This window comes from Vicugna pacos, chromosome 4, assembly GCF_048564905.1.
Source record: "Vicugna pacos chromosome 4, VicPac4, whole genome shotgun sequence".
NCBI classification, from domain to species: domain Eukaryota; kingdom Metazoa; phylum Chordata; class Mammalia; order Artiodactyla; family Camelidae; genus Vicugna; species Vicugna pacos.
Genome location: NC_132990.1, coordinates 63,705,240 through 63,726,794, shown reverse-complemented (window position 1 = coordinate 63,726,794; position 21,555 = coordinate 63,705,240). Strand labels below are relative to the sequence as shown.

At 45.0% G+C, this 21,555-nt stretch overlaps 1 protein-coding gene across 8 annotated transcripts in view; it reads right to left on the bottom strand.

Annotated features, from left to right (window-relative positions):
* Positions 1-21,555, bottom strand: part of PAPPA (pappalysin 1) — a 481,990-nt gene that overhangs the window by 82,911 nt on the left and 377,524 nt on the right. For all 8 annotated transcript variants that reach the window (XM_072960003.1, XM_072960000.1, XM_072960005.1 and 5 more), the window contains one exon: positions 8,008-8,201. In XM_072960003.1, coding sequence (XP_072816104.1) covers positions 8,008-8,201 — 194 coding nt within the window. The remainder of the gene's footprint in view (positions 1-8,007; positions 8,202-21,555) is intronic.

Sequence of the window (21,555 nt, the reverse complement as noted above, 5' to 3'; positions counted from 1 at the left end):
GACGAGGTGGCAGCGGGTCAGGCTTGAAGAAGCAGGGAAGACACAGGCCTCGGAACCCTCCTGGAGGGGCTGCGGAGAGGACTGGCAGGGCTGTGTCCCTCTCTCTCTGCGGAGAGCCAGTGGAAGCAGCCCCAAACCACAAAGCCTTGCCTGTTTCTGGGCTTCAGGACAGGAGTCCACTGGCAAGGGGGAGCCTTCCCTGCTCCACGTGGCACCTTCCCCGGGGACCCACACGTGTCTGCTGCAGCTGCTGGGCGCCGTGTTCACGCTCACCCCTCCCCGTCGACGTCCACCCGCTAAGGGTAACTCCCTGTGTCCACGTAGCAGAGCAGTTTGCCAGACTTCTTCCCTTCTTCTTAGAAGCCCCTGTTTCTGTGTTCCCCCTCCTCCCTGGACACTACAGACTGCTTGAGGGCAGTGGTTGCCTTATTCATCTCAATCTCAACCCACTGCTGAAAAGGATGCTTTGGACACAGTAGGTTCACCGTAAGATTACAGTGGGTTTTGAATCCAAGTATCAAAATCATTTCGTAACAGATAGGGGATGGAGGGGTTTAGGGAAGTTATTTAATCAAAGCCAAGTATTAATTAAGTGGAGGAAGACCAGAGACTCAGAAAGTCTCTCTGCTTATATTTCTGTGCCCCAAAAAGTGTCCCTTTAAAAACAACAACACAAAACTCAGTGGTTCCTAATCGAGTTCTGCACTTGCTAAAACTACAGGCAGAAAGAAGCATTTCTTTAAAAGGTTTCTGTTGCTGTCAGAAAACAAACCACATTTGTGGATCAGCTTCTCATCCTGGACAAGCACCTGCCACATGGATGCCATTACTCATGTTTCCTGGATAAGAGATTGGGTAAGGTCACAGAGAACCCGCCTGCCTGAAGGGACAGGGCTGAAAGCTGGTGGACTCTGGAACTGGAAGCCAGCTTGACCTGACCATAAATCTCATTTTTTTCCCCCTGTGAAACTTCTGTCACTCAGAGTTTTGGGGGGCCGGTCATGGCATCTGGCATTTTGTAAGTTCGAATAAATATCAAAAGAGTGAATGAGTCAAAGGGGGGAAGGAAGAAGAGGAGGTTGGAAGGGGAGTCTGGGAGATTCCTTCGCTGGGGTTCTGAAAAATTTGGTAGATTCAAAGTCCCTCCAAGTCCACATTTCCATGACAAGTTCAAGGCATTACAGCCACCAGAGCAGGGGACTCCCTTCTGGTGCAGGAGCTGGTTTTACTCTCCTGGAGGGAGTTCTGGGTGCCCCACACCAATGGGACAGGCTGTAACAGACCATGGGACTTGCTGTTCTGTCTCCTTAGATGACTCACACATGTGCTCTTGAAAAATTATTCAGAAACCACCAGGAGAAAGCAGATCCCTTGGGTATCTGGGAAAACTGCTTGGAATCTTCTCTGACATTCTGGCACAGTCCCTTGGCCTCCCTCATTCCTCCACCACCGGCAGATGCCGCCCTGTTTCACCAGCGAGAAGACTTGCATGCTCTGGTGAAGGGACTGGCATCGAAGGGACCAACCCTAGGAGTGATCTCATCACTGAGTGTTGAGCCCACGATTGCCCTCTGCCCATCAGAGAACCGCTTGTCCACGCAAAATTTCCCAGTGGGGCTGTTTCAATGTAATACCACAAGCGAGTGCAAGAAAAGAAAAAGTACCAGAAAGAGTGGCAAGGGTGAGACGGTGCATCTCCCTCACTGAAGGCAGCTCTTCGTCTGCAGAGACAGGAAGCGAAACTTCCAGTCTCACGATGTGCTTCAAAACCCTCGTACAGGGTCGGACATACAGGAGGTGTTTGATCGACGTCACTCAGCTTCCTCAAATGAACATCTGATTCTGCTAGTCCCCCGCTTAAAACCTCAGAGAAGTTCTCCATCACACTCAGAACACAGTCTACATTTCAAGGATCTGAAGGACATCCTCGCATCATTTTCACAGCACATCTCTCTTGATTTTCCCCATATTTCTTATTGGCCTTTTGTTGGATGTCTGTCTGTCTGTCCCCTCCCTTGGTCTCTGTCTCTCCCTCTGACATTCTCCTCCATCCACACCCCTTCTCCTATCCCAGCTTATCCTCCTGGTCACAACTCAGCAATCACTCCTATAGGACAAGTCTCCCCCCTGTCCCCTAGGTTCCCCTGTCCCAGCTCTTCCCACCCTGCACTGTAGGAGCCTGCAGAAAGATTTCTTACCCTTACGTCCAGAGAACCCAGTGGATGTCTGTTCCCTTCCTCTGGACACAAGGATGAAGAAGACACAGATAAACGTCCCTGCTCTCCGGGCTGAGACTTGGTGGCCTGCAGTGAATGCACACGTCTTACGAGTCCCTTACTGACCTTTCAGGGTTTGCTATGTTTGGCACATGGTTTGTGACAAGCCTGTAAATGAAGTAAAGTTTCCTCTTCCATCGACAAGTGTCCTGTTTGTGCTTTTCTTCATTTTCTCTCCTATAACCCAGAAATAATTAGGTATGGGTCCAGAATCTAAGAAATCTTTTCTTTTTTTAAAAAAAAATACATTCAGGGTTTGGTAACTTAAAACATTTCCTCTGTTTCACACATAGTTTCATGTACACATTTTATGGAAAGGGCGATACTTAACCCAGAAGAACAACTGCCTGAAGACAGAGATACAGGCAGCATGGCAGGACCAGTGGGGCAATATGTGGGGTCTTGGGGAGGGGGTTCCTGCTTTCCTGGAGTTCCTTAAATACACATGACATAAGGAAAGCTGCAAAAGACACCAGCTCTCCTTGCTTATCTTCCCGTGTCAGTCGTGGAAGTAGGTGCGAGCTGCCTTGTCCTGCACCTGGGCTCCCGTGATGACCACAGCGGCCTGAATCCAGGGTCCGCCTCTGCCTCCGAGAAGGGAGGTCCCCCGGACTGTCAGTCACTCAGCTCTCTGACCCTGAGTGTCCCTCATCTGTGAAGTGAGAACAGTGATTTTTATAGCAGTTTAAGTAAGAGACTCAAGGAATCTGAGGCAGCGCCTGGATGAACTTAGTAAACGTTATTTTTATAATTTGTCCAGGACCTTCTGAAAGTGGGCAAAGGACTTTTCCATCCCTCCGTGCTGGCTTTCGTCCCTGCTGGCTGAGTAAGCTGATAGCAGTGCGGTTTCTTCCTCAGGGAAACTCCCTCTGAATCTCAGACTCTTGGGTCTTGGCTGCTATTTCTAGTTGGATGCACCTCTCCAATGAAACAGTGAGCACTTGGAGGGCTGCAGAAGGACCAGCAAGTCTTTGGAGTGTCTCAAAATGCCTGGTACAGTCCTGACTGTGCAGGGAACATGAAACTCTGCTTATTCAACCAACCGAAGGTTGAGCTTCTGTGCCGTGTGGGCCATGGTGGCCAGCACTGGAGTGAGGGGTTCTAACACAAGTGGAAGAGGGAATTAACATTTGCACCACCCAGTAAAATGGAGAACCAGCCAGCCAACCAACAACAACCACCGAAACAGCATTCAGGTGCTTCCCCTGTTTACTCCCTTGACCTCCACCAAGTAGATGCAACCGTCCCCTTTTCCTAGAGGAGAAAACTGAGGTTCCTGGAGGAACAATTTGCTCAAGATTCCCAGGGAAAAAGAGCAGCTAAGGAGGGCAGAGCCACCTCTGCACGATTTCCATGTCAACCCATCAATGCCCACGTGCTTTACCTGCTCACATTCCTCAGCGTAGGATTCACAGACATCTCTGTTTGATCGAATGAATAAGTGAGTTAATCCAGAAGGACAAACTGGGATTTGGATTTTAATAGAGGCACACAGTCTTATGGACGTGCCAAGTGGGGTGGCAAAGAACGGATACGCCTAACCACAGGTAGGTGCAGCAAAGTCAGAGCACCAGTCACAAAGGAAGGAAGGAGAGAGATCGAGGTCTTGTCCACCTTCTAAGGCAGGAATCTCCTGTTCCATCACCAGCTCAGCCTGAGTGCCTGGTGATGGGGTGCTCCCTACACCACAAGGCACTCCAGCTCGGTGTGGATAGTTCTCATTCTTAGAAAGGTTTTCTTGACTTTGGCCCTGAAACAACAGCCCTGGAAATGCTTGGTCTAAATTTTACCCTCAAAGGATTAACCAAATAAATTGGTTAGTTGACTGAAGGTCTGTAATCCCTGGGAGAGCAGTGCACATTCCGAGAGTCTCAGTGTTTCCATTTCCTCCTTAGGCCACTGCAGAAGGCGGGGCGGGGAGGGGGGGTTGCCTGTTTGGATGGGAGGAAATGGGCTTTGGTAGAAATGCTAGGGGTAGGGGTGGGATGAAGGAACATCTACATCTCATTTTGGCAGCCTATGGTGTAAAGCACAGGAGAAATGCGAAACACAGAGACAAAATGAGAACAAGATGAGATCTTTGCAAACACTTAAACCAAACCATGCTAAGATTCCCGGAAGAGAGATAACTCAATACTTTCAGTTTGTTTCCACTTCCCAGCACTTGAATTCCAGCTGGGCCAGGAAGGTGCATGGCCAAAACACCCAAAGAATGTCTCTTACTATAGGGTGTTCAGCCCAACTGGCACAGCCAGGAAGTTTTGATACTTCTGGTAACATTTGGATGTAAGACTCAACATTCGTGATGGAGTAGCTTAGCTCTGACCAAATTTGGGGATCTTGTGTGAAGAGAATGGACAGGAGAGGGTGGCAACTATTAAAGGGGAGGGCTCATACAGAAACGACAGCTGAAGTTTTCATCGTTTCCTAGACTCATCGAGCACGAGTGGGTGCTGTGCCTCTGCGGGAGCCCCGGTGAGAACCTGTCCTCTCATTCTGATGGGGCTGCTCCTGATGGCGTTCTCACACTAACGTCTCCCACGCTAACAAGGTCAGAGGTTGGGTCTTTAACCTCTTTGGTTTCTTCCGTGGGCTCCAGCACAGATTTAGGCACATAACTCTCCAACAAGCACCTGTATCTGTCATGTTTACAGCATCAGGGGAAGGCAGAGAGTAGGACAAAACTGCTTTGTAAAGAGGAACTGGACATCACTGTGGTGATTTTATCACTCCCCTAGTTAACGGAGTGTCCCAGTGAACACCAGGGGACCAAGGAGCAGGGCCACCTAGACAGGGAGCGGGACCGCCTGGAGTCTGCAGGAGAACTCCAGCCCCTCACGGAGTGTGCACGGGAAGTCACACCACTGCTAAGCGCTGTCCATCCACCATTCTCCCTGCTTGTTTCACAGTGATGCTTTGTAGGAATCCAGTTATTTCCAGCTCTTTGATAGGACGACATAGTCCCAAGCTCCCACTACCATCTTCCATGAGATCCTTTCAATCCTAGATTTCCCACTCTAGGCTGTGTGACTCTGGGGAGACCACTCCACCTCCTAGTTTCTCCAAGGTAGGTAAAGACTCTTTCCTTGAAGAATGGTTGATTAAGAAGTGTGTATGAGGGTCCAGTGCGGTGGCTGCCGCACCTTGGCAACCACCGGTTCCCTGCACGACTCCCCTCTCTGTGCTTTAGTACCCACTCTCCGGACCATTATTCCTATATGGCGAGTTCCTGTAGGATGTCCCTGTGTGTGTGTGCACATGTGTGTGCCTGTGTGTGTGTAGAAGAGACAGAAGGTTCAGGGGAGGAGGAGGAGAAGTATATAATTGCACTGGGAGAAGGTGAGGGGCACGTGGTGCATCTAAGAACCTCCCAACTCCCTCTCTCAAGCCATCAACCTCTTCACCAGAGGTCCTGACAGGGTGAAAATTAACTACCAGCCTCCTCTAATCACCGCACAAGGTAATGAGGGCCACAGTTAGACTTCCTCCTCCTCTCTGTTGTCAGAAAGGAGCTATGTTTACACTCCAGGAGGAGCCTTTACACAGAATTATGCAGGTTGTGTGTGTGTGGTGGTGACAGGGTGTGTGTGTGTGTGTGTGTGTGTGTGTACGCACATGTCCGCCTGTGCATGATGGGGGGCGATGTGTAAATGACTTCTAGGTATTTGCTTTCACATGGGGAATGGGGTGGGGGGACTTTTGTTCCGCCGGCCTCCAGGCCACCCTGCCCGGCCCTGCACCCAGACTGCACACACATCCCTCCCCTGACCCTGTATTCTCCAGTGAGCTGATCTCATTATGGCAAATTTAGTTACAGCTGAAGTCTCCTTGTAACAAAGATTATGTCCAAGCCCAGAGTAATGGAACCTAGTCGATTTCATTAAAATAAAATTGGTTACAATGAATAATTCAATAGGATGATTTTGTTTCCTCATCTCCTCTTTGTAGATCGAAGCGCTAGTATTTATAATGATTTTTTAAATTGGATTTTTGTTTAGGAAGAGATAATCACCCATGATTCCTGACAGCCCCCACCTTAAGAGATTGGAATAATTGCTCCACGAAGTCTCTTTTCAAATGCTAAGATTGGAAAATTCTTTCTCTCCTTTTCTCACATTAGTAGCAATAACCTTTGAGTGGTTTTTGAAGCCCAGCTGCTACCTCGACTCTCGCTCATGCAAGATTCTGAGTGCGTTAATAATACCCTTGTTTGAATGATGTTTTTTTAAACATTTCTAGGAACTAGATGCCAGCGTTGAATTTGGAATTCCTGGTCCTGTGGCTTGGGGCCCTCCTATTCCTGAAGCCGGACACTGTGTGACAGGTGACTTGGGCATTTTCTCTTAGTGTTGTTCACTTGCCTGTTGTGTGTGTGTGTGTGTGTGTGTGTGGTCAATTAAATACACATCTCCTGAACGTCTAGTCATGGGGACACAGAGATGAAGAAAACCTCAAATCTGTTTTTAAAAAAACTAGCAGCCTAATGGGGAAGCCAGACACATCACCAGATAATTAGAGTTCAGAGCACGGGTGTAACCAAAGATGAATGCAGCAAGCACAGAGGCAGCACGGAGCAGGACGGGCCCCAGACAAGCATTCATTTATCCATTCATTCTTTCCTTCACTCCTGCACCAAGCTGTTACTGCACACGAGAAGCTTCCATTCCTCTCCATTCTCCGCGAGGCAGTCAGAAACAAACACGAACGAATAAATAAAGCATCTAATGCATGTAAACACAATCAGATAAACGAAAAAATAATCAAACAAGCACTACAACTTAAAAATGAAGTCGGATTCGTCTTGTACCTCATCCAACGATTTTTCACTGGGCTGCAGGACGAGGTCCCAACTCTCTTTCACCTAGAAACCAGGCTTCCCCTCCCTTGACCCTGAGTCTGGGAAGCGATACTAGACCAGAATGGCTAACGGCTCACCTGCCAGGCCGGGAGGCAGGCCGGCCTCAGGAATGGCTACTGGGCCAGGCGGCAGGAAGCACTGAGTCGTGTCTCTGGGAAATGGGAGTCTCGGAAGAAGGCAGGTGCTTGCTCAGCAGGATAATTGGAAAGGGGGCTCTGGGGACAGCAGGGCCATCCCGAGAATCACATAAGCTCTGGTGGCCCCAGCACTCTTGCTCCCTCAACTAAGCTGACAGTTCCTTGGGGGAAGAACTCTGGAACATAAATAGTGCATTAAGGGACTGAGGAATGAGTCACAGCTTCTTAGGGTTGAGAAAGTCCTTGGAGATCACCCAGCTCAACTACCCTCTAATCTAAGGATGAGGAAAATGGGGCCCAGAGAGGTGGAAGACTAGTCCGAAGCCACACAGCAAACCCATCATGGCAGAGATACCGTTAATTCACAGGACAGTGTTCAAGCAGCACCAACGTGACACCCTCCCTGCCCAAAGTGAGACTTCTCCACTGAATTCCGGCGGTATGTCCAAAATGGAGCACTTTCCCCAAATACGAATTACAATGGGTAAGGAAACAGGAGGATGCTCGTCGCTGCCATCACATTGCAGAAACATCTCTGATATTTCTTGCCCTTAATCATTCCAGTCATGTCCAATCTCTGACAAACAGTATTTATGAGACCTTACAAGTACATTTGGTTAGAGATATGGTCCAGTGGCCATGTCCGAGACACTGCCCGTTGCGACGGGCCACCTTCAGAGGCAGAGCAGAGATTCAGAATGTCTGCAGGAAACATCACACACGGCGGGGAGCTTACCTGGGATGCTGCTGGTTGGCCGATGATGACCCAGCCTGGGCACTGCGGGTCTTGATGCGATACGGAAGCATTGGATGCCCACTGATCCAGGAACCCCTGGGGCGTGTAGACACCACAGTCCTTGATGCTGGTTTTTTGCTCAAACTCCTCACATACCCCATCACCATCATGGAAATAGCACCGGCTGGGTTCATCTGCAGCAGACAGACAGAAAAGAGAGGGAACAGATTAGTCTTTGTTCTTTGGCCTCATCTATCGGCAGCAGCTACGGAATCAGCAGATCATCACCACCAAACCTATCACTGGCAGTCACAGCTGACAATCATTCAGTCTTTACAAAGAAGGAAATCTTGCCGTATGAGACAACATGGATGGACCTGGAGGACATTAATGACATCAAATAAGCTAGTCACAGAAGGACGAATATTGTAGGATTCCACTTGTATGATGCATACAAGACAATTAAACTCACAGACGAGACAGTAGAATGGTAGTCGTCAAGGGCTGAGAGGAGGGGAGCATGCTCGAGATTTGAGAGTTGCAGTTCAGTGGGTATCAAGCCTCAGTTATGCAAGATGAGTAAGTTCTAGAGATCTGCTGTACTATGCTGTGATTATAGGTAACAAAACTGTACGTACACTTAACATTTTTTTTAATGGGATAGATCTTGTATTACGTGACTACAGACTAGCACATACTAAGTTAACACTTTCACCTTCATTATCCCAAGTGCACCCCACAGCAACTTTGTGAGGAAGATGTTACTATTTAAATTATTACTTTAGTCTTCCAGATTAGGAAACTAAGATCCTGCAGGTCTTTAATAATTTGCCCAAGGTGTGTGCATGCAGTGTGTGCATGCCAGGTCCTGGTTGCAAACTCAAAGATTTCACTTTCCAAGTTCTGGGTACGCTATCTGACACCACAGAACTCCACAAAGCTGAAAACTGAGGTTTATTTACCTGTAAAGAAGATTATAGTTTCACATGAAGAGTGCACCTTATGGGAGACTCTAGCTGCACTCCCAGGTCTGTAACTAAATTGCTCTGTTACTTTAGACAAATCTCTTTCCTTCTCTGGTCTGCATCGTCATAAAGGGGGTTAGACGAATGAGACTCCGGGAGCCCTTCCTGTCCAAGGCGCTGAGCTTCTTAGGTGTTTCAGTTAAAGGCCAAGTGAGTTCTCAAGCTCCCACGTAACTCATATCCCAGCGAGGAATTCTGCCTGGGACAATTTACAGCTGCAGCTGGCTGCAATGGTTCTCACACAGCTGCAAGAACAAAAATCACAGAAGCACAGAGCAAGCCGGATGCCTTCTATGTAGGTAGGAACTTTACAGGACATGTTTCTTGTTTTACTATAAAAACCATGCAAGGAGACATCTGGATGTAGCCACCCAAAAGAGATCCCCCTGCCTGTCTTTTCATAACTCGAATGCCAGGTATTCTGTGCTGCTTTCCTAGCTCTTCTAGGAAAAGCAAAATACCCTCTCCTGCATGGGCTCCTATTTTATAAAGAGCCCCATCTGAACACCTATCACACTGCACTGCCATCACCTTTACATGATAGCAGCTCCTTTGAAAGGCTGTGAGCTCCTTGAAATCCAGGTCCTATTCAGGGTTTTGGAGCGACCTTATAATTCATCATCCAAACAGTGCACTTTGAGAGTGAGAGAGATGCTAGTAAAACTCTGTCCAGGCAATAGGCACACATCCCGAGAAAATCTAAGTATCGCAGAACGTGCAGTCACCCCGAGGATACTGCTTGACCTAGGACATCCTTGCCCTATTCACTCCGGAATAATGGAGTGAAGCTCCATTTCCAACCAGGGTTTGGCTTCTGTCCTTAATATTAGCTATGGAACTTTTGTGCAGTTATCTTCTCCGTTGATACAGAAATCATCATCCTAGCCAGGGCAACCTCTCAAGACACCCACAGAACTTTCATTAAGAAATGGACATAAATGTGCTTCCTACATTCCAAAACAATAGTCAAGAGAAAAAGTGCTCTTCTCCTAAGGGCTCGATTTATTCCTAAGTGGCTGAATTGGACCAGCTTGTAAAAATTAGCACTCACTTGAAACACTTTCAAGCAGCATTTCCCCAAACAGAAAGAGCCTGAGTCAAGTAGAAATAAGACTTGGATTTCAATGATGCTGACTATCTGAAAAAAGGAGCCATTGATTTCAGGGGCCCCTTCCAAGCTCCAAAATCCCATGTTTATTTCTGCAAACAGTTTACATAGTAAAATATTATCAAAAGAGCCAGAATAAGTCAATTCATTATAATTCAATTACTTAAGGATGAGTTTGAGCCAGCTGAGGACTCCAGTGATCAGTAGCATGCCTGGCAGCTCAAGTGTGGAGAGAACACAGGCTTTCTCAGTAGCTCCATCTTCATGGTGACTGTGGCCAACTTACCTACAATAAAACGTAGGCCCAGTCCGAGAGCGACCAGCCATCAATCCACACTTGACTCTTTAGAAACCCAATAAAGGGATTTGCGAAGGGCATAGATTTTGGCATCAGGCGAGATTCAAATCCCAACTCTGTCGTACACAAGTGGTACAGGGCTTGAACAAAATAACCTAATCTTTCTAAGCTTTATTTCCCTCATTCAAAAAAAAAAAAGGAGACAATATTTACATAGCATTGTTGCAGTGATTCCATTCGATGATGTGTATAATCCCATTTTATCTAGTGGAACATTGAGAGCCATAGGAGGTCGGGCGTCTGTTTCCAGATAACAGAGAGTTGGTGGCGGGGCTAGGAGGAGGAACCTGGCCTTCTTGTATCTAGCAGACAGATCTCCCCCACAACACATCATATCGACAGAATGATGAAGGCACCATCCTCTTCAGGAAAAGATCATGGGGTCTCCTGACTCTTTGGTGCCACCTTTCTTTGCCTCCAACATGAAGACAAAAAGGGTAAGATGATCGTCAGATCACATACGATCTGTTCTCCAGGATAAGTTAATTCATCTCATCCAAGAGACCTCAGAGAGGGCAGGAATTAGGGCTGGAACTGAGTTCATGTGAAGGCTGGTTTCTTCCTGATTATGTTTAAGACCTCAGTCTATCTGCCTGCTTAGAGCCAGCGGAACCTGGCAGTTCAGGTGGACAGGTAGAGGTCGAGGTGGACACAGGGAGGTAAATACGGACTTAGGCAACTGTACAAGGTATATAAGATACTTGCTGTAAAGATGGGCAGAAGCAGAGTGAAAACAGAGATAGGGAGTAAAGCTAAAGTGGAGGGAGGGGGACAGAGAGAGGGAGGGATGGGAAGAGAGAGGGGGAGGGGGAGAGAGAGAGAGAGAAAGGGAAGGAGAACTGTTTTCTCCCTGACGATTCTGCTGACAAAGCTACCGTGAGCCCCTTTTCTTGGAATAACATCCCTGCACTCTGCTATTCAGTTTCTCTTGCTACTAGGGAGACCAGGGGCCCTACAGCGGCATCTGCCAGTCTTCATCTGGGGAATTCTCTCTCCCTCTCTACTCCTAGGCCCCAAGCACTGAGGAAAGCAGGGCGAGGAACAGAATACAAATGTGCGGCCGGGAAAAACAAAGGCGGCAGCAACAAAACACTAAGACAAAACCAGCCTCCCTGTTCTCATCACACCCATTTACTCGGTGCTCCTCGACCACTTTATGCTGGGGGCTGAGCAGGTTGTAGGGGAAAGCATTTGAAGTCAACACCAAGGTCAAAATGAGGGCCCTGACACCTGCCTTCCACGTAATAGCTAGGTGGCGTTGATGATAATACGGCCCATTGGGAGGGGTACTGTGAAAACCAGTATGTGTTGAATGAATGAATGAATGAATGAGGAAAATTCAGCACCCGTGAGGCACATTCTCTTGTCCAAACAGAGTTGAGACTCTGTACCTTTTGAAACATTTCTGTTTCTTTCTTAGACTGGGTCTTGGGGTAAAGGGAGCAGGGCTGAGACACCGGTGGTGACTGGCTTCCAGTGGAATTGCACGGGGCAGTCTGATTTCTCCATCTCAGCCCCGTCCTCCCCTGACAGAAGGGAACTCCTCATTTCAGATCCACTCCCTTTCAGGCAGTGACACAGTTACAAGTCTGTTCCATCCAGCTAGGGGACTCGATGTGGGTGGGGAGACACTGCCAAGTCCGTCTTCCCTGCGTGAGCTTTCAATTGCCAGAGACCTTCTTTTCCTTTTGGAAGAAATGAGCTCATCTCTGAGAGCCCGAGGCAGATGGACCCTGGGTAAGTGGACAGCCGCTTCTCATTGACTTAACTGCCAAGTGCCATCTGTCTGGGAGCATCAGGATGGAATGCTATGCCTCGGCTCTCCTGCAGCAGGTCCGGAGGACACGACTGGAGATGAGCAGGAATTGTCATCTGATTCAAAAGCTTGGAAAGCCACACCTCAGGGCGGTGAGACAGGTTTACTTTAAATTACAAGCAAAGGCTGGCGTAGGAGCTATCGTTAAGCGTTCTCATCCCTGAAGTCAGAAACCCTGGATTCATTCAAACTCCTTATTTGTCCATGATTAGTGGGTAAGCCTGGGCAGGTTATCTCACCTCACCGCGCCTCAGTTTCCCCATCCTTAAGATGCAAACAAGGTTACCTTTTAGACTGCCTCAGTGAAGCACTGGGTATGATCAAACAGTGTAACAGACTTGGGGACGGGACAGGGACACGAGTCTTAGGCACACAGGGCTCATTAGCAACAAGGGCAGTGGTGGGATGAGGCAGGGGTTGGAGGAGACAGCTTCTCTATTAGATTTCTACTTTGATGTACCCAGACCTAGATCCTAACGACTCTTCAAGGAGAAAAATGATTGAAGACAGTACACAGGCTATTTTCAATGTAAATAGCAAGGAACCAAGTAAACCAGCAAAAAGGGGGGTAAAAGCAACAATCTAAAGGAAAGAATTATTTATAGTAGAACTATTTCTACCCAACTGGGGGCCACTAATTAACTTAGCTTGATTACAAACTTTGGTAATTTGTGATACCACTGGAATCCTTGAGGTGACTGAGTGAGAGAGAGCTAGAGAGCTCATGGCTGGAAGAGGGAGGAACTTAAATCACTCCTGTCGGCTCAGTACAAGATCTCAGGGATGGTTTCCACTAGGACGGCTGCCCTCACACTGACTCTTCTCGCCACTTTAAGTGCCTTGAAGACAGAGCCACAAGTTATTGGTCACTGCAAAAATGAACTTCAGCTCACATGTTCTTCATACAAGGCCTGAGATAACATGTATTTGTCAGGATAGTGAGATAATTTAGAAATCTGGACCATGAGCTGTCTACCCCGATACATATCTGACCATGTCCCGTGTTCACACGTAAGTCTTTGATAGATGCCAACTGCTTACAGAAGGTCGTTTTCCCTAGCATGGCACAGAGGACCCTCCACAGACTGGCCTCTTCCTGCAGTTTTCCAAACCAGCCATACCATTTCATTCTTCTGTGCCCTAACAAGGGTTGTTCCCTCTGCCCAGGTGGTATTTCTGACTGTTCATTTCACTAACTCCCACTGGTTCCTCAAGATTTAGCTCAAAGTGTTTTTCCTAGCAAGTTTTCTCTCCCATTCATGCTCTTTGCCTGACTCCTAGCTGGGTTAAGTGTCCTTCGTCTGTGTTCCCACAACTCCCAGATTTTACCAGCTTTTTCCAGCCTGCCTATGGGTCAGTCCCCAGGTGGGGCAGATCCCTGGATGCACAACCACTATTTCCTTCCTGTCTGTATTCCCAGTTCATAGCACTTAAGAGTGAAGGACGTGCCTGATAAGTGGCTGAGGAGTAAACAAATGGATGAATGACAAAGTCAAGCTAGCAAATGCCTTCTATTTAATTTCAATTATTACCAGATTCTGCAAAGTCTGAACTAACCAGGTGGAGGTAAACTTTATTTTTTTTTTGACTGTGATTACTGGCCATACCACAATCGTAATACAAACCAGAATCAATCCATCAGTACAGAGGCACCTTTTTCCAGCACAATGCCATGTTTTTGCCTACAAGATTTACCAGTTTCATGATGAAACTTCTTCAGACTTCGGGACTGATTGTCATTGTTCTACAACAAACCCCCAAGTGGTTATGAGACAAACATCTTTTTTGTTTTCAATTGATGTATAGTCAGTTTACAATGTTGGCTCAATTTCTGGCATACAGCATCATAGTTTAGTCATACATATACATACATATATTCATTTTCATATTCTTCTTCATTATAGGTTACTACAAGATATTGAATATAGTTTCCTGTGTTAAAACAGTATAAACTTGTTGTTTACCTGTTTTATATATAGTAGTTAGTATCTGCAAATCTCAAACTCCCAATTCATACCTTCCCACCCCTTTCCCCTCCTAGTAATGATAAGTTTGTTTTCTATATCTTCAAACATCTTCATAATACCCATCTGGGAAAAAGAACCCAGTAATTCATTTGCAATCATTTCAGCACTGAATGGGCAACGCATAAGAGGTGCCAAAACTTCCTGGAGATTTTAGGAATGGGGACATTATCATCTCCACCTAACTCCCAGATGGGAACGGGAGAAGATGATCCATTCATTTGACCAATATTTACTCACTATCTGCTCTGTGTCTGTGCTGATTTCTGGGGCTACACTGATCAATCAGGTCACGCTTCTTCCCTGCAGGGGGAATCAAGACTGCTTGGGAAAATGAAGGAAGCTTCCTTGAGAAGATGTTTTTGGGGGCAGCGTCTTGGAGGAAGAAAAGGATTTGAGTGCATGGAGGACAGAGTATGACAGATGGATGAGCCTCAGCCAATAGCTGCGTGTACAAACGAGTAACCCGGCTGGCAAGTGAGAGTTAAGGGAATGCAGCGCGTCCTAGAACTGATAAACTGACCCACTGACCTGAGGCCAGGCTAAGGAAGGACTGCAATGCTATGTCCAGGTATTTGAATTTTACCTTTTAGAAATGGGGAGACTTTAAAGATTTTTCTGAACAGGAAAACCTGTGTTTTTTACACCCTTAGAGGTGGTAGGGTGTAAGTCTTGATTTTGCTTCTCACATGTGCCATTTACTATTTATTTAGCTTTTGGCAAATAATTTAGAATTTCTAAACTTTGGTTTCCTCATCTGAAAATGGTTGAAGGATTGAATGTCTATTTTGATGCTCAAAATTTATTTAATAATCAATGCAATTAGGAAACAAGCAAAAATATTTACTTAGTTGCTCCTGTGTGTCAGATGTCATAACAAACTGTAAGCATAGAGTGGTAAACAAATAATCCGTGACCTTTACAAAGGGAACTTACAGTCCAGTGGTCAATGTAGGTAAAGCATTTAATACGTAACAGGTGATCAATAAATAGTCTATGACGGTGACGATCATGATGCTGATGACCTTGGAGCTGAATGCTGTTATTTCACTTTACAGTCAGGAAAACTGAGGTTTGTAAAGTTGAAGTAATTTGCTGAAAGCTGTAAAGAAATTTTCCAGTAGAGACAAGGCTAGAACTTTGGTTCTTAAACCCCTAATGCAATCAATGCCTTTTCTACTGCGCCACGCCACCTTATTAGATCAGGTTTTCAGTATGTAATTCTGGCAACAAAATAGTTTGTTATCTTTTACCAAGTTTCAGTATTACTTTGGGGAATGTCTGATTTCACGTTTCACAACAGCCCCATATGGCTAAGTGTAACAAGTCTGAGAAGCTATTGGAGTTACTAAGTCAACAGCTCACTGAGGGGAAAAAAAAAAAAAACAACAAACCTGCAGATGGAGAGATGAGAGTTATAAGTAACAGGAGATGGATCTGGTTTAGGACTCAAGGAGGAAACAAAGAATTTGAATGCACACTTTCCTTAGACAGCCCATCTTTCAAAGGATGGGTCAATTTACCTGTCTTTCTAAACTTCTTGATTATGAAGATGCATCATTTTTTGAGAAGTTAGCATCTGTTTCCATTTCCAGCAGAGGGAACAGGACTGGTATTAGGTATTCTCTTTTAGTCCAATGATTACTATTTTTTCAAACACCAGGAAAAAAAAATGGTATTTTTTAAGTTCAGCTGTTTGTTTAGGGATGGGTCCAACCACAACAAGCTTCATGCCACTAACAATTCATCCAAACAACAACAACAAAAAGAGACCAAAGAATGCACAAGCTTTGTGTCCAAAGAAGAGCTTCTTGGAACAGGGGAAATTGGATGGAGTGCCTAACCCCCGACGGTTTCTAAAGGGGAAGCTTGCGAGGGGGTGGCGGCTATATTGGCAAATATTTCCTCTGGAACAGAAATATCTGGACTTTACGTTGCCTGTCTTTTAAAGGCTTCATGTCAAACCCGCATTGCTGATCTCATTTAATTCTATGCAAACCAAGGTTTGTTCTAAACCTCCTCAACCAGATTAGCCCATCCAGAGTACAGAAGACAGGGTGGTGAAGGGCTTCTAAAGAACCATGAATCCGCTAACAAGCTTCAGATGCTGATTAGGTCTACTGAATCTGAGAAGCTGAAGTGGGTTTCTGGTTCCTTCAAGGGTTGGCCACATACCAAACTGGGCCAGAAATTCCTTCCTGCATTTCACTGTGACAACTAGGCACCATCTAGCAAACCAAAAGCACTAGGAAAAGAAGAGTGAACCTGGATGCAGTCTCAGATGACCACTCTGACTCCATGCTTATGGAGAACACCCTTTGGAGGACAGCCTCCACTCTGTCCACTTGCCCCTCCCCACGCTCTCATAATGGCTTTCGGTCTTCCCCACTCCAGCAACTTCTCACAAAGCAGCCTATGAGTGATTCATCTAAAACATAAATCTGATCATGCTTGAAATTCTTGATTGACTCCTGCAAGATTCAAGCTCCCCCACCTAGCACTCAAGTCCTTCTGTAGTCTAGCTCCAACCTGCCTGTTTATGCTCATTTCCAACCACACCTCCACTCCCAAAACACAGAGTTCCTTCCCAGAACTCACGCCTCAGAGCTCCCTGCCCCCTTACTTCCTCCGCCTGAAAGGCTAGTCTCTGCCTTCGACTCTTCCAACAAGATTTAATTCTAGCATCTTCAGCTCCAAGAAATCTCACGTGTCACTCTTTCGTATCACTACTTGTCCAGCACAAACCATTTCCCTCTCTTCCCTGAGTCATGGTTCTCTTCTTCCAAACCAGTAAAACAGCGTATTGCCTATGTAAGATTTTTAATTTTAAAAAGTAATACATTTTAAAAATTTTAAAAATAAGTATAACCTCCCTTCACTCCACTTCTTCTTACCATCATATCTCCTACTTCACATTCCCCTTCCCATGATTCACAGTGAAATTTACTGAGGGTTAATCTAAACTCACATTACCCACTTTCTCTCCTACAGTTCACTCTTCAGTTCTCTCCGCCCTGGATGCTGTACTCACCACTCCACAGGAATCAGACTTGGCAAGGTCACCACTGACCTCAACATTGCTAAAACCAACTACAAGGTCAGAGTCCTGAACCATGTGAAGCAGCAGCCCGTTCCTTTCTTCTCGCAGTACGTGCCCTTGGATTCCACGACACCATGCTGCCCTAGTCCCTGCTGGCTCTCAGCTCTTCCCACACAGACTCGTTTGCTGTCTTCTGCTTCCCTAACTCTGCTAAATGCTGTCAGCTTTCAGGGTGAGGTCTTGGCCCCCCTTTCTTATCTATCTACATTCTCTCATCCAGCCCTAATATTTAAATAAAAAATTTAAAGCATCTATGTGCCAATTGCTCAAACATTTCTTTAGTTATGACCTCTTCTCTGGGTCCCAGCTGCCTGCAATAACATCTCTACTTAAATATCTATTTAAAGTCATCACAAAATCAACATGTCTAATACAGAAATAATAGTTTCTTCCCACATTCCTTTCTTTCCCATCTTAGTAAATGATAACATGGCCCAGAAATGGCCAAACTAAAATCCTCTGAGTCATCTCTCCAATTTTTTTCAGTCTACCCTCCAATACCACATAAAGTCCATGTACACATCCTGTAGACTCTTTGGTCTCAGGATATTCCAAAAAGATCCACTTTTGCTCCATCACGACCACCCTAATCCAAGCCATCATCACTATTACAATGCATAATTAACCAGTCTCTCTTCCATGTCTGTTTCCCAATCCTCCCTCCTCCAGAGCACAGCTAGACAGCAATTAATGACATAAATTACATCAGGCCACTCTCCAACGTAAAACTCCTCAGTGGCTTCCCATACTGCATGGAACAAAATCCAAAGACTGCATTGCAGCCAACAAGCCCCCATGTTATCTGACCATCTCCTACTATTATCCTTCTTGCTCACTACCTTCCATTCATCTCCTCATCCATCCATCCATCCAGACAGCCATCCATTCAACAAGGGATCTATTCCTTAAATGAGCCAAACTTGCTACTGTTCCAGAAAACTTGAACTTGCTATTTACTTTACCTGAAATATTTTTTTTTCCTGTTTTTTTTTTTAAACAATCTCTTATTTTCACCATGTAGGGCTCAGTTACTTTCTCAAGTAATAACCCTACCTACTTACAGTAAGCTCACATCTTATTCCTCCACCCACTTTAGGGAGTATGATCTTATTTTATTTCCTTCACAGAATTATTTACTATCTAAAAATAAACTGTATTTATGACAGTTCCCCCCTCTTCCAGATGACATAAGTTTCATGGAAGCCTTCTTCAAAGTGCACCTTTCTTTATGATCAAGAAAACTGCCTCGCCGTATTATGTACCTGATATTTAAGAATAAATGAATGAATGAGTGACTGAGTAAGTGAATATGGATAGTTCTTGGATTGTAAGGTTTTTCTGGGCTGGCCCCCAATCACTCTTCTACTTGCACCCGTAATTCTTAGGACAATGCCAGTCTCATAGCAGGTACCCACTAAATGATGAATTAACAAAATTCTTCTAGAGTTTCAGAATATCTGTCATTCATTATATTGAAGAAGTCTCAAACTTGATTTGAATCTATTTCAATAGATTGTACTATACAAATATTTTTAATGAAAATATTAATTAGAGTGATATCATATAAATACAAGCACATATTCAGGGAAAAATTCAATTCTATCTAAATCATCCCATAATATTATATTTCTCCCATGAGACATCCTGCCTCACCATCTGTCCTAAATATTGTTTTATTTTCTTTCTTAATTGAATCTGCAAAGAAATAGAATATCTGGATAGAAAAGGTGGTGCATACTAGGCTGAAATTTAATAAAGAGATTTAATGGTCTTATGAATTGGAACTTGAAGATATATTTATATCACCTTGAATTTAGTACAGTTTTTTGAATGGCCTAAAAAGACTAAGCAAAGATAGCGATCCTAATAAATGACAATACATTCAATAGAGCAGAATGTTCAAAGCCCTGAATGATTTTTCAGCTAGGTCTCTTTAGGGTTCCAACGCTATCTCACATTATGAAAGAGGGGGTAAAATTCAGTATCTCAGTGAATGACACAGTGGCCATGAAATAGGACAGGCATTCTAAGCATGGACAGGAGAAAGGGTGACACCTAGGACCCAAAGGCCTTAAAAAGTATGAGCAGGAAATAACAAAATGAGATTTGTTTTGGGTGATATAAGCTAATAATAAATGCAGGAAAACAATCTGAAGCATTCATATGCAGAGAGTCTGCAAAAAAGCAGTTAAAAAAAAAGTGATGAAAGATAGCCAACTATAAATGAAGCGTCAGTGATTTTAATGTAACCTCATCAGCAGACACCAAAAAGGGAAAGAGAGGAAGAAAGAGAGAACAAGAGAAAGAGGAAGAAAGAATGAAAGAAAGAAAAAAAGAAAAGAGAAAAGAAAAGAAGAAAGAACAGGACACTTTCTCAAGATTGGCAGCCTGATGAAGAGAACTGGTGTCTACAGTGGACGTCCACTAATACACTCTGTGGCTCTGCACAAGACATTTAGGGAATGGGCTGCAGTTTCCCCTTGTATAGGAGGAAAGAGCTAAATCAAACAGTTTTGGATTCCCCTCATTTGAGTCGCTCCAAAATATATTCGGTTCTTGATTTTTGCATTCTCCCTTTCATCATTAAATCCATTTTTCAATCCAAAGATGGAGAAATGTGTTCAGCAAAATTAAAACTGAGAAGGGGGCAGATGAACCCTTCCAAAGAACACAGAAGGGGACTATAACAAAAGGATGCAGATGGAACAAGGGACCACTGGAAGTCAAAATTTGAAATTCAGCTTTGTCACCAACTTCTGTCTGGTACTGGGCAACATACATCATCATTGTGGGTTTCGTTCTTTTTGTCCATTGAAAAAAAAAAAAGACGATATCACTTTTCTTACCCATTACAGAAAGCGGCTGTAATGATCAGATAAAATAGTGTTCTGGAAAATACTCAAACTTGTTATTTCTGCATTTGATTATTAAAATGCAATCTAGAACTCATCTCCCAAATTATCACATGGTTTTTCCAACTCATTCAGTCTCAGCTCAACCATCAACTGCCTAGTGAGGCCTTCTCTGACCATGCTAACGTCACTCCAGTCTCTCTCTACCCCATTAGTCTGTTTGATTTTCCACCTCACATTATATTGCTTCTTCAAAGTTGGCTTGGCTGTTGTGTTCGCTCTAAAATAAAACGTCAACTCCCTGAGATCCCTCCCACCCTGATCCTTAGTTGGTTTGACCAGCCTTGAAGACTGTCCTTCTGCCGTATAGTTGAGATAAGACCAAAAAGATGAGGCCTTCGAGCTACACTTTCCTTTACCTCCAAGTTTGGAAATGTGTGACAGTGCTCTAAAGAACAAAAGCCCAGTCAACACGCAGCGGTGCACTTAGGTAGGTAGGTTTTCTTTATCTGGCATGATGGATGGGCCACTCCTCTTTCCCTGGAGAGGATTTTATGTTAATCTGAATCTATATATCCTTTGATTTGTATTGCAGAACTGTATTATGTTTTTATAGAAATGTGTATATGTCTCTCTCTCTCTCTCCTCCCAATAAGGAAAGAAGAGGAGAAAGAAGGAAAGAGGAAAAGATGGAAGGAAATATGGAAGAAAGAGAGGGAGGAATGAAGAAAGAAAGGAAAGGAGAGGGATTGGTCTCCCATCTTAAGAGTTAACCTGGAAGATTTGAAAATATCAAACAAAACCACTGCTGTTTCTGATCAGAGATAAAAGATAAGGGTCAGCGTTACTATTCATGCTCAAAAGAAGTCCCAAGGAGTCGTGGTCACTCTGAGATCAGTTTCTAACCAACTGCAGAAAGCATCTGCCCAGACAAGAACATGAGACTGTGGATGACGTCACTGACAAGACAGCAGATTCCACAGGAGAGCTCAGAGTTAAGTCTCCTCTGGTCCTAGAGATGGCTGGACAGACCAGTTCTGGACCACTGATGACCTAGGATATAGTCAAGAGAATGGGGCCCAGGTAGGCACCATCACTAAGCAATGCTCATATAGGTATGGAGAGGCTTAACCTGCAGGAGAGAAGGATCAGAGGGGACACAGTAGAAAACTCTTCTAACAAATGACGGTTGGTCTGAAAATGAAATTGGCTACCTTGGATGGGACTGAGTTATTCATGCAACACTTTTCTGACAGAGGCTTGAT